General features: G+C 38.7%; 1 protein-coding gene across 2 annotated transcripts in view; it reads left to right on the top strand.

Moving 5' to 3' along the window:
- Positions 1-13,576, top strand: part of GRAMD2B (GRAM domain containing 2B) — a 67,912-nt gene that overhangs the window by 50,864 nt on the left and 3,472 nt on the right. For both annotated transcript variants that reach the window (XM_087429860.1, XM_004420259.3), the window contains exons 7-13: positions 235-306; positions 406-486; positions 3,070-3,181; positions 3,728-3,850; positions 4,437-4,524; positions 5,432-5,536; positions 12,187-12,280. In XM_087429860.1, the coding sequence (XP_087285986.1) occupies positions 235-306; positions 406-486; positions 3,070-3,181; positions 3,728-3,850; positions 4,437-4,524; positions 5,432-5,536; positions 12,187-12,280 (675 nt within the window). The remainder of the gene's footprint in view (positions 1-234; positions 307-405; positions 487-3,069; positions 3,182-3,727; positions 3,851-4,436; positions 4,525-5,431; positions 5,537-12,186; positions 12,281-13,576) is intronic.

The raw sequence follows: 13,576 nt of genomic DNA, 5'->3' as shown, positions 1-13,576 counted from the left end.
TATTAAATTGGGTTTAGGAGTTTTGTTGCTATTTTGGGGGAATATATTAGTTTTATTCCAGACACGGAATAAAAACTGAACATGTGGATGAGCAGAATGAGATTATAGGCCAGAGAACAGTCTACATTGTTTGAAAATGACAAATATATATATAAATATATATATTTTTGAACTCGGAACCCTCGCTTCTCGTCAGGCAGTATCTGTTCATAATTTCTCTGTGTTGTTTTTCAGTACATATTTGTCTCCTTACTCTCCAGAGATTCAACTTACAAACTACTAAAATCTGTGTGTGGACACTTAGAAGTGAGTAAAACATCCCTCAGCCTCCGTTGCTCTCTCTCCTCTGTATTTCTTATGGCTTCACAGTTGATCTGGTTTTTCATTTTGTTTTAATAATTTCAGAATACAAGTGTTGGTAACAGTCCCAATCCGTCTTCTCTTGAAAACAGTTTCGGGGCGGACCGTCCTTCATCTTTGCCTCTGGTGAGTTCCCGATGTAACTATCTAAATGCAAGAGAAAGGGAATATGTCCCACAAATACATTTCTTACACCATGACCAGGGTGCAGGAGGAACTTAGGACCATAATATTTGAGGCAAAGTTGAAAAAAAAGCAGGACATTTCTGTCCTGAAGAAGAGGGGGACCATAGGAGGCCATAAACTTTTTTCAAGTAATTGAAGGATTGTCTTGCAAAAGAAAAGAAACATAGTGGGCTGTCTTGGCGAGTTTACTGGTCACAGAAGGTACTGATATAGTCTTGCTGCATTTGCTTGTCAGTGTTGTATTAGAGGAATTCTCAAATCTGTTTGGGTAAGGCATATTCATCCCACAAATTGCTGAGTGTCTTCTACATTCCAGGCACTGTGCTAGTGTACACTGCAGGACACCAGGAAAAATCAAAACTAGTTCTTGCCTTCGAAGACTTTACAGCCTAGTAGAGAAGATGAGGAATACCCCAAAATAACTGTGAAAAAGAAAGTTGTAATGCCCAAGTGAAAGGTAGAGATTCTTTGATCCTTTAGATGTTGTTGACTGTAGAGTAAATCTCCAGTGGGAAGTAGCTCCCCCAATTTGTACAATATTTGTACCTATAATGGTATAATGTTGACCCAAGAGAGTTCTGAACTGTAGATTACTCAAATGATTATTCCCAAACTGATTATTGTTTAATGGTGAAATGCTTTTGGTGAAGCAGTGTGAGAACTGTTAAAAAGTAGAGGGATCGAAAACATGTTCACACAAAAACTTGTACAAGAATGTTCATAGCTTTATTATTCACAATAGCCAAAAAGTAGAAACAATCCTAATGTCCATCAACTGATGAATGGATAAATAAAATGGAATATATCCATACAATGGAATATTATTTGACTATGAAAAGGAAAAAGTACTAATACATACTACAACATGGATGAGTCTTGAAAACATTATGTTAACTGAAAGAAGCCAGACACAAAAGACCACATATTGTATGACTTCATTTATATGAAATGTCCCAAATAGACAAATCCATAGGGACAGCAAGTGGATTAGTGGTTGCCAAAGGATAGGGGGAGGGAGAAATTGGGAGTGACTGCTAATGGGTAAAGGGTTTCTTTTTTGGGGTGATGGAAATGTTCTGAAATAAGACAGTGGTGATGGTTGTACAACATTGTGATTATTCTAAAAACCACTAAATCGTATGCTTACAAGGGTGAATTTAATGTTATGTGAATTTTATCTCAATAAAAAGAAAATCTACCTTAAAAACAAGTAGTGGGAACAGTACAAACTAGAATGAAGCACATATGATTTGGAATCCAACAAACCTGGTTTCAGGTCTGGTTCCACCCAGCTGAGCTATGTCACGGGAGAAGCTCCAACTGCTCTGACTCAGTTTCTTCATCCAGTAAAAGGCCAGCCTCCCGAGGTGGCTGTGAAGATTAAGTGCAGTCGTGTGTGTAAGGAGCTTTGCCTACTGCCTGACATGTGACAGGCATTCAATAAATAATTAAGTTGAAGAGATTTGTTTTTTTGTTTTTTTTATTTATTTATTTTGTTCCCCCAAAGCCCCAGTAGATAGTTGTACGTCATAGCTGCACATCCTTCCAGTTGCTGTATGTGGGATGCGGCCTCAGCATGGCCAGAGAAGCGGTGCGTCAGTGCGCGCCTGGGATCCGAACCCGGGCCGCCAGTAGCGGAGCACGTGCACTTAACCGCCAAGCCACGGGGCCAGCCCAAGTTGAAGAGATTTGAATTTTTCAATTTTCCTTCCCCTATAAATTCTTGCATGAAATTGAAATGAGTGTTGAATGACCAAAAGACAGCTAGCTTAAGGTGACAGGCTGGTAATTTGCTTACAAGACGAGTCTCTTCTTCATTTGGCAGCTAATAAATTGTGAAAAGCTCAGCCTAATTGGACCTTTGCCAGGGCATTTTAATGACACCTCTTGTCTCTTCAGTTCTTAAGCTCTTTAGGGGAACAAGTGGGATACAAAATCAAACATCTCTGCTTTTTTCCTACTCCTCATTCCTCTATCATCCTTCTGTAATTTAAATGTAATATCACTGACCCTGTTTTGATTTGGTTGAGGGAAGAAAAAAAGCTAAAACTTTGCCTTCAGTGTCTAATTTGCTAAAGCCATTTTCCCTTTTCTGTTTCCAGTACTTTTTTTTAAACTATAATGTAAGAATACCTTTCCCTCTGCATTTAAAACTTTCTATCTACTTTTTTCTCTCACATATGTCCATTTCAGTCACTTTTTCTCATTACAGAGTGCTAATGATGAGGCTTCTCCAAGCTTTACCCTGGAAGCTTTTCAATCATCAGCATTCCAGTTTTTTTCTAGACATTTGTTGTTTCAAACAAATTGGCCACTGTTGACAGAATTCTAACTGCCCAGAAAAATCTGTTTCAGTAACCAGATACTCTGTGATCTGTTGGGAAAATCCCAGTAGTGCGGGGTAATCCTTCCTTCTTTTCCGTATTTTATAGGTCAGGCCTGAGTGAAAGGGCCGGGGGTTACCAGGCCTGCCTGTTTAATGAGAGAAAATTGGCCTCTGTTTATTTCATGATTTCCCTTCAGGATTTCAATGACGAATTCTCAGATCTCGATGGAGTGGTTCGACACAGAAGGCAAGACATGGAAGGATACAGCAGTTCTGGCTCTCAGACTCCTGAATCCGAGAACTCTCGAGGTCTGGGAAATTTTTGTTATCTTAACTAAAATTTAATTCTCCGCAAAATATCCTTTCCCTCAAAAACAGAAAACAAAACCACCACCACCAGCAACAAAAAAACCACCACCTTGTCTTCCTAATTAACAATTAAGAAAGGACTCTGGAGAAAGGTTAGTTTGAAAGTTCAAGGAAAATGAATTGCCTATGTGGTAAAAATCCATTTCCCTTTATACACATTTAACACATGTCTCTTAAATAGACATAATATTGGGGTGGTTGAAAGAGAGAAACATAAAATATTTTCTTACTTCTTTCAGTAATATTATTCATTGTTATAGCTGAATTGTCCCCATGAGTCAGTGGGCTAAGGACAGACTGTCCTTATATCATTTTATTAGCTTGAGAATTAGATTTTAATCCCCAACCACTCAACCAGCTTGGGAGAAGATCCATTTATATTCTTAGACATTATGCATATTAAGGGATTGATTTGCTTTGTGGTTGAGCCTATGTTTTTAAATGCACTGGGGAGAAAACTTACCCAGGCCCATTTTGGTTTAATAGATTTCCATGTGACAGAATCCCAGACAGTTCTGAATGTCTCCAAGGCAGAAGCAAAACCAGCTCGGGCAGATGCCCATGTGAACAGAGTGCCTGAAGGAAAAGCCAAGAATCTCCCTGCACATGGTAAGGAATGGATTATTTGGCATCTGTTTATAACTTTTAAAGGGTCCTCATGCTTCACTTTATGACTGCCTTTCATGTTCCCTCCCCTCCCTTTCTGCTGTAGGTCTTTGCATATTAATTCATTTATTCATTCAACAAATAGTACCCAGTTCTGTGCCTTACTCTGGGGGATACAAAAGTGAATAGCCTTCATGAAGGTTCCTTCATTATTCTGAATACTTTGAGATTGTGATTCAAAAATTACCTGTAAAACTCAAATTATTTAATTATGTATTATTTACTAATTATTCTAATAACTAGTATGAGATCAAGGATGGTGTCTATATTGTTCACCGTTCAGTCCTTCGCAATGCTTGCCACAGAGAAGGCTCTCAACAGATATGTATTGAATGAAACATGTTGGAAGGAATTGTAATTACTGGTTAAAATGACAGACAACCTGAAGGCTTCAGTTAGTATTTTTTCGACTTCTATTACCTGGGAATAATTCTCTCTCTCAAGTACTTCTTCCCCATAGGGATATTGCTGGATGAAGGAGGTGGGTTGTGATTTTAAAACAGTCACTTTTTGTTTCCCCCCACAACAGGTCAGTCAGAAACCATTGGAATCTTACACAAAGTAAAGTCTCAGAAATATCCGACTCTCCACCATATTCTTATATTCTACACAATTGTGTAAGTAAATGAATTTACTATGAGTGACTTAAAATGACTCATTCACTAAAGGAATAATGTCTTCATGTTGACAAGAGCCATTGTACATCTCAGTGGTCTCTAATGTAACCCAAATCTTTTCTTTGACAACTTTTGTCTCCTACTTGAACAGTTTTTTTCTTAGGCTTAAGTCAAATTTTCATATTCATCCCCTTCTTATTTAAATAAATAGTGAGAAAGGAGGAAGGAAAAGCAAAATGTACCAGATCTAGCAGAGGACTAAGTTCTGAGCAGATACTCTTACTTGGGAAATTGTGCTGTGAATTTGAAGCATCTTTGTGCTTGTTTATTTTTCTGTCTATCCCGTGTTCTCTGGATAGAGACCAAAACAACTTTAAAATGTTATCCCCTTTACTGAAAACTTAGGCATTGACTTTTTTAACCTCCCCCTCAGCTTCTAGTCTGTAACCAGTTGTTCTTCTGAAAATAGCCTGACCCACTTCTAGGCTGTTCATCACAACCAAGGAGGATGTGCCCAGTTTGGTTTCTAGATAAAGCAGGGAATTTGTGAGTCACCAGAGAACAAGACTGGACACTCCCTGGCCAGGCCCTTCTAGCGAGGGACACAGTACCTCGTGGGAGGAGAAGCACCAACTTGGTAATCTACCTTGGCTGGCCTTGAGTGACCCTATTAGAATAGCCATTAGTTGTAAGTTGAGGGACTTGGGCTAGAGGATTTTAAATATCCTTCCAGTTCTAAAGTTTTGTGACAAGTATCAGCCTATTGGAAAAAGACCTTTTTAAAGTCTCTTGAAGTTATTTTGGAAAATACCTTGCCTCAAATGTACAGCATTGCCTCTGAGTTTGTTTATGAACGTCAGGTCCTGGCTATTAACCTATTGAGAATTTCTCTTTTATCCCTTTCCAGTGTCTGTGCACTGATCATCTCGACCTTCTACATGAGATACAGAATTAATTCTCTGGAGGAGCGGCTGGGGTCACTAACCTCTGTCGTGGACACCCATCATACGGAGTAAGACAGTTCCCTCCAGTGCTATCATCTGCGAGCTATTCAGATTAGTATGTTTGACCTGAGCTTAGCATCTTTCTTAGCAAACATTAATTGAGGATACATGCTGGATGAGACATTTTTTTGTTAAGTGTATATATGGGAAGTAAAGAGGTGGGAGAGTCCTAGAACTGAATGACCTGACTCTGCACGTTCTTGAGTTCCTATAGTGTCACCAGTGATAAGGCAAGAAACAAGCGTAATTTTACATTATCTTGTTCTATTATCCTAAGACCCAGTTATGACCTTGGCCCATTTATTAAAATATTCAAGTTTATCTTTGTAAAATGGTAGTGAGTCACGATATTCATAGAAAAGAATAACTCAGCACATTTCATCCTGTATAACTCTTTACTTTCATTTATTTACAAAATTCTTGACAACTATAAAGATCCATATGATTAGTAACTAGTTGAATGTGTCTGCAAAGATTTTCCATCATAGTCATTTTTAACGCCTGACCTAATTAAATCTATAGACATAGAGGTTTGTCCTTTAAACCTATTTACATGAAGATCTTTACATATTGCCTAAAAAGTAAAATAAAATAAATTATTCCATGTTGAAAGCATACTTTTAGGGCCGGCCCCGTGGCTTAGCGGTTAAGTGCGCGCTCCACTGCTGGCGGCCCGAGTTCGGATCCCGGGCATGCACCGACGCACAGCTTCTCCGGCCATGCTGAGGCCGCGTCCCACATACAGCAACTAGAAGGATGTGCAGCTATGACATACAACTATCTACTGGGGCATTGGGGGAAAAAATAAATAAATTTAAAAATTAAAAAAAAAAAAAAAAAAGCATACTTTTAGCCCAGGTTTTATTTATTTATTTATTTATTTTTTTTCCCCCCCCAAAGCCCCAGTAGATAGCTGTATGTCACAGTTGCACATCCTTCCAGTTGCTGCATGTGGGACGCGGCCCCAGCATGGCCGGAGAAGCGGTGCGTCGGTGCGTGCCCGGGATCCGAACCCGGGCTGCCAGCATCGGAGCGCGAGCACTTAACCGCCAAGCCACGGGGCCAGCCCCCGCCCAGGTTTTAAAAGTACAAACATTCTGGGGCCATTACTACCCCGGTGGCATAGTGGTTAAGTTTGCACGATCCACTTCGGTGGCTCAGGGTTTGCGGTTTCGAATCCTGGGCAGAACCGATGCACCGCTCATCAAGCCATGCTGTGGTGGCATCCCACATACAAAATAGTGGAAGATGGGCACAGATGTTAGCTCAGGGCCAATCTTCCTCAACAAAAAGAGGAAGATTGGCAACAGATGTTAGCCCAGGGCCAATCTTCCTCACACATACACACAAAAAAAGTAGAAACATTCCTTTACAGAGTACATACCACATGCTAGAGACTCTATTAGAATAGATACATAATGCTCAAATACAAACAATTTTCTCTCAGGGTATCTTCACCATAACTTTATAAGATAGCTATTATTCCCATTTTACAGATGAGGAAACTGAGACGCAGAGAAATAATTAGCTTGATGTCTTACAGTTTGTAATAGAATCAGGATTCAAATGTGTGTCTATATAATGACAAAGACCATAGGCTTCCCAGTCTATCAGTGGTTCTTTGGTTGTGAGGAACAGCCTGGAACTGGGTCAGGCTATTTTCAGTGTGCATCAGAATCATCTGGATGGCTTGTCAAAACAGATTGCAGGGCCCAGCCCCAGAGTTTCTGATGCAATAATAGATCTAGGGTAGGGCCTGAGAATCTGCATTTCTATCAAGTTCCCAGGTGATGGTGCTGGCCTGGGGTCTACACTTTGAGAACTATTATGCTATACCATTCTAGGGCCTTTCTTTATGCTCCAACGATTAGCTAAAAGTCTTATTCTTTTGCATATGCTGGCGTAGGGGTTATATATATATATTTTTTGGGGTGAGGAAGATCGGCCCTGAGCTAACATCCATTGCCAATCTTCCTCTTTTTGCTGAGGAAGATTAGCCCTGAGCTAACATCTGTGCCCATCTTCCTCTATTTTTTGTATATGGGATGCCACCACAGCGTGACTTGATGAGTAGGGTGTAGGTCCGCCCCAGGATCCAAACCTGTGAACCCTGGGCCACCAAAGCAAAGAGTGCAAACTTAACCACTATGCCGCCGAGCCAGCCCCTGAATGGGTTATTTTTGAACCATAAATATACATTTGAACCAATAATACATAAGCCTAATGAATGGTTTGGAATAGATTTTACCCCTTTACTCTCCCATCATGTTCAAAATGTTAATACCCTTAGAGCGAGTAGGTGACTAGATTATTGCAGACTATTATTTTTTACTATTGTATAAGGAGTTGAATTTATCAGGAAAGTGTACCTCTTATCCTGTTATCATTTAATTAACTTGGTGATGATGAAGGGGAAATTCACTAACAGAAGGCAAATGGAATATTCATTTTACTATTTAAATAATCAATCCAGGAGGAGGTACAATCTAAAAAATAATCATTTAAAGGAAAAAAATCACAAAATTACATATGACATGAGGTCAGGGAACACCCAGGATGGGAAAGTCTCTTAATAAAGTACTTTTACAGGACCTGAGCTTCCTCAGTATCTTGCTTCATCCAGGGTAATCCATCCTTGCTTCCCAGGAAGCTAAATCTACACTCATAATCTGTTTAGTTGCTGCAGCGCAATACTGTTGAATCCATACATTGTACCAGCTTTGTTAGTATGTTAACAGCCTGTGGACTGCCAACATTTCAGGTTGGCAAATCAGTACTGTGGGTCTCAGATCCCTCATCTCGAAACTGAAAGATTTAGATTCAGTTTCCTTTTTGAGATCTAAGATTTTGATAGTATGGATCAAGGCTACAGAAAAAACTGTTTCACAAAACAGGACCAGACAGCTTCTCTGGTGAATTCTGCCAAACATTCAAAAAAATATTTAATACCTATCCTTCTTAAACTCTTCGAAAAAATTGGAGAGGAGGGGACCCTTCCTAACTCATTTTACAAGGCCAACATCACCCTGATACCAAAACCAGACAAGGACAACACTAAAAAAGAAAATTACAGGCTAATATCACCGATGAACATAGATGCAAAAATCCTCAACAAAATATATATATATATTTTTTTTTTAAAGATTTTATTTATTTATTTTTTCCCCCCAAAGCCCCAGTAGATAGTTGTATGTCATAGCTGCACATTCTTCTAGTTGCTGTATGTGGGACGCGGCCTCAGCATGACCAGAGAAGCGGTGTGTCGGTGCGCAGCCGGGATCCGAACCCGGGCCGCCAGCAGCAGAGCGCACGCACTTAACCACTAAGCCACGGGGCCGGCCCTCAACAAAATATTTATAAATTGAATATAACAACACATTAAAAGAATCATACACCATGATCAAGTGGGAATTATTCCAGAGATGCAGGGATGGTTCAACGTGCGCAAATCAATCAACGTGATACACCACATCAACGAAATGAAGAATAAAAATCACATGATCATCTCAATAGATGCAGAGAAAGCATTTGACAAGATACAGTATCCACTTATGATGAAAACTCTGAATAAAATGAGTATAAAAGGAAAGTACCTCAGCATAGTAAAGGCCAAATATGACAAACCCACAGGCAACATCATACTCAATGGTGAAAAGCTGAAAGCCATCCCTCTGAGAACAGGAACAAGACAAGGATGCCCACTCTCACCACGCTTATTTAACATAGTATTGGAAGTCCTAACCAGAGCAGTTAGACAAAGAAAAAGAAATAAAAGAACCAAATTGGAAAGGAAGAAGTGAAATTGCAGATGACATGATTTTATATATAGAAAACCCTAAAGCATCCACCAAAAAACTATGAGAAATAATAAATGAATACAGTAAAGTTTCAGGGTTCAAAATCAATATGCAAAAACAGTTGTATTTCTATACACTAACAACAAACTAGCAGAATGAGAAATTAAGAATACAGTCCCCACAACAAAAAGAGTAAAATACCTAGGAATAAATTTAACCAAGGAGGTGAAAGACCTGTATACTGAAAACTATAAGACATTGTTGAAAGAAATTGAAGAAGACACAAAGAAATGGAAAGATATCCCATGCTCATGGTTTGGAAGAACTAACATAATTAAAATGTCCATATTACCTAAAACAATCTACAGATTCAATGTGATCCCTATCAAAATCCCAACAACATTTTTCGGAGAAATAGAACAAAGAATCCTAAAATTTATGTGGAACAACAAAAGACGCCAAATAGCCAAAACGATCCTGAGAAAAAAGAGCATAGCTGGAGATATCACACTACCTGATTTCAAAATATACTATAAAGCTATAGTAATCAAAACAGCATGGTACTGACAGGAAAACAGACACAGAGATCAATGGAACAGAATTGAATGCCCAGAAATAAAACCACATGTCTATGGACAGCTAATCTTCGACAAAGAAGCCAAGAACATACAATGGAGAAAAGAAATTCTCTTCAATAAATGGTGTTGGGAAAACTGGACAGCCACATGCAAAAGAATGAAAGTACACCATTATCTTACACCATACAAAAAAATTAACTCAAAATGGATTAAAGACTTGAATATAAAACCTGAAATCATAAAACTCCCAGAGGAAAATAGAGGCAGTACAATCTATGACATCAGTCTTAGCAGTATCTTTTTGAATACCATGTCTACTCAGGCAAGGGAAACAAAAGAAAAAAATATATGGGATTACATCAAACTAAAAAGCTTCTGCACAGCAAAGGAAACCATCAACAAAACAAAAAAACCTAAGGATTGGGAGAAGATATGTGCAAATTGTATATCCAATAAGGGGTTTATATCTAAAATATATAAAGAAATTATACAACTCAACAACAAAAAAAACCAAACATCCTGATTCAAAAATGGGAAGACGATCTGAATAGACATGAGGATCTGAATAGACGTTTTTCCAAGGAAGACACACAGATGGCCAAAAGTCACATGAAAAGATGTTCAGCATCACTAATTATTAAGGAAATGCAAATCAAAACTACAATGAGATATCACCTCACGCCTGTCAGAATGGCTATTATTAAAAAGACAAGAAATAACGAGTATTGGAGAGGATGTGGAGAAAAGGGAACCCTCGTACACTGCTGGTGGGAATGTAAATTGGTACAGCCACTATGGAAAACAGTATAGAGACTCCTCAAAAAATTAAGAATAGAACTACCCTATGATCCAGCAATTCCACTTCTGGATATTTATCCAAAGAACACAAAAATACTAATTTGAAAAGATATATGCACCCCCGTGTTCATTGCAGCATTATTCATAATAGCCAAGAGTTGGAAACAACCTAAGTGCCCATGAGTGATGAATGAATAAAGAATATATGTTATATATATATATTTGCACGCAGTGGAATATTACTCAGCCATAAAAAGATGAGATCTTGCCATTTGCGACAACAAGGATGGATCTTGAGGTTATTATGCCAAGGGAAATATGTCAGATGGAGAAAGCCAAATACCATATGATTTCACTCATATTTGGAAGATAAACCACCAAAAACATAAGATAAGGATAACGGATTGGTGGTTACCAGAGGGGAAGAGATGGGAGGGCGAAAGATGTAAAGGGGCACATATGTGTGGTGATGGATAAAAACTAGACTATTGGTGGTGAACACAATGTAGTCTATACGGAAGTTGAAATATAATGATGTACACCTGAAATTTATGTAATGTTAAAAACCAATGTGACCTCAATTTTAAAAAAATTTTCAGTACTAGTAAATGAAAAACATCTGATTGCTTTCTTAATATTTAGATAATCATCAATAATTTGCCAAGTGCCTATATTTCAAAAATGGATCCTATGTAAAATAAATTAGAGCAGTCATTGCCATCTAAAAACTTAACGGCTATAATTAAATTACAACCAAGAAATATAGAGGAGGTACAAAACTGTGGTTCTTAACCTTAACATGAAACTCTAATAAACAGGCTTTAGACCAGCTCTCCAGGAAAGTGTACATACATCTCTAAATTTCCTAGTTTTAGCTGGTATAGGACCCCAGTGGACCCCAGAGTAAGAGCCCATGCCATAAATAGTCAAATAGTACATAGTGACTACATCTGTTACAAGACAAGGGCAATTACATTTGTATGGCAGGTCTCAAAGAAGGAACTGCACAAGTCACACATTTCAACAGAAATTTGATTAAAGACATTCCTAATCATTCTGAAAGTTCTAGTGCAAATGGTTCCTTCTCCCATAAAGAATTTGTATATAACTGAGAGGAGCAATAATTCTTACAAATTTATGCTGTAGTGGGGACAAAGAGGATATTAGGGGTTAATATAAGGGGTCTAAGAAACCACATGCTTGAGAATAATTGTCTAATTTTTGTTTGCAAGCCGAGGCACAACACAGCCACTTAAACAAAAATAGCTTAAGAGATTTCTAGCTGAGCTTTTAAGAATGAGTCCCCTACATGTCTTAGTCTAGAGTGGTGGATTACTGCAGGGCCTTGCTGAGATTAACAAGTTATAAATGCTCCCTCTCTTCTATTATAACCTAGTTTGCCGTTCAAATAAATTTAAAATGTGTTCATTCCACTTCTTTCTTTGCCATTCCGGCCCACAGTAATTTTTCTCTTTGTTCTTACAGACAGACAGCACCGTCCGGCCTGGGGTCACAAGTACAGTTAAACGTGGAGGTCCTCTGCCAAGAGCTTACAGCTAACATAATGAAGTTAGAAAAGGTGACTGATTTCTTTCTTGTGTTTGGGGACAATCCAGGTAGTGCTTCTCGATTGCCATAGATCAAGGGTTACACACTAAAACACCTTCAATGTGCAGCAGGCAACCTCAATGACCAATCCCAGCCAGGGGATTGCATTGTAAATGTGAAAGGCTATTTTTTATTTCCATGAAGAAATAGCTTTTAATCTCCTTTTCCTTGTTGATCTATCTTCTGGTTTTCCTCCTTGGTTAGAAATATGTCTCTGTACCTAGGGCCCGATGCTAAGTGACCGCTGACACAGGGCTCAGTGGAGGGACACTGGAGGGCGTGTCCCAACCCAAGAGTAAGCCCAGCTCCACCCAGGCTGCTTGTTGCTGTACATACAATATTGCATTCAGTCTCTATTACAACCCTGGGAGAAAGATGTCCCTGTTCCGTCTGACAGAGAAGAATCAAAGTTTCAAATTAACTTGCTCAAGGAGACACGCCTAGAAAGTTGGCCAACCTGGAATTTAAAGCATGTCTGTCTGACTCCAAAGTACATAAAAGCCCTTTACTCCTCCTCAGAATCCAACCTTAGGCTTTGCTGATAAGGCCACTGATGTACCTTTACCTCTAAAAGTATCTTCCTATGGGACAACTTTAGGGCAAACCTTATGCTTGTAGGATTCACTAGAAGGGGGAACAGGGAGAAGGTAGGCATGCCAGAAATAGCCCGAAGTGAAACCTAGTTAACATTTCTTACTTCTCCTTTCAACATGTCTATCCCCTCCCATCTGATACTTTGCTTTTACCCTAATCCTCAAGGAAAGGCTTAGAGTGAAGTATTCAACTTGAACTGCTACCACAAATGGCCAGTATGTGGTAGCTTTCCATAATCGTGCAGTTATGCTTACTTGGGAAGAAACATGAAATACAAATGAGTCAAATTACGTTTGTTTTGTTATACTAAATGTTATCTACCATTTAACCACTGAAATATTGAGAGCAAAGGAGTTTCCAAACTTTTGTTCTAAACCAAGGCATGACAGATAATTACTGTTGAATCATTGTATCTATGGGCAAACTTGGGAACTTTTTCTCTTTTAAATCCAAAATCAACCTAGAGAATGTCTGGTGTAGCAACCAGAATTGTTTTCCTTTCTAAAATGTTAGTTGCTGAGAATTGAAGATAAATTAACTTTTTTTGTAATGAAATGCTTACAAATGTTTGACTTCCATGCTGACGTAAAAAATGGGGTGGTATTAATTTTCTGTTTTGTTCATTTTGGCATACGGTGGTCTTCTTTGGACCAGAAGCACACAGAATCCTGCT

Source organism: Ceratotherium simum, chromosome 4 (assembly GCF_057802395.1).
Source record: "Ceratotherium simum simum isolate JZ-2026a chromosome 4, ASM5780239v1, whole genome shotgun sequence".
Lineage (NCBI taxonomy): Eukaryota > Metazoa > Chordata > Mammalia > Perissodactyla > Rhinocerotidae > Ceratotherium > Ceratotherium simum.
The sequence above is the reverse complement of the archived record's forward strand: the minus strand, read 5'-3'. Positions and strand labels throughout refer to the sequence as shown.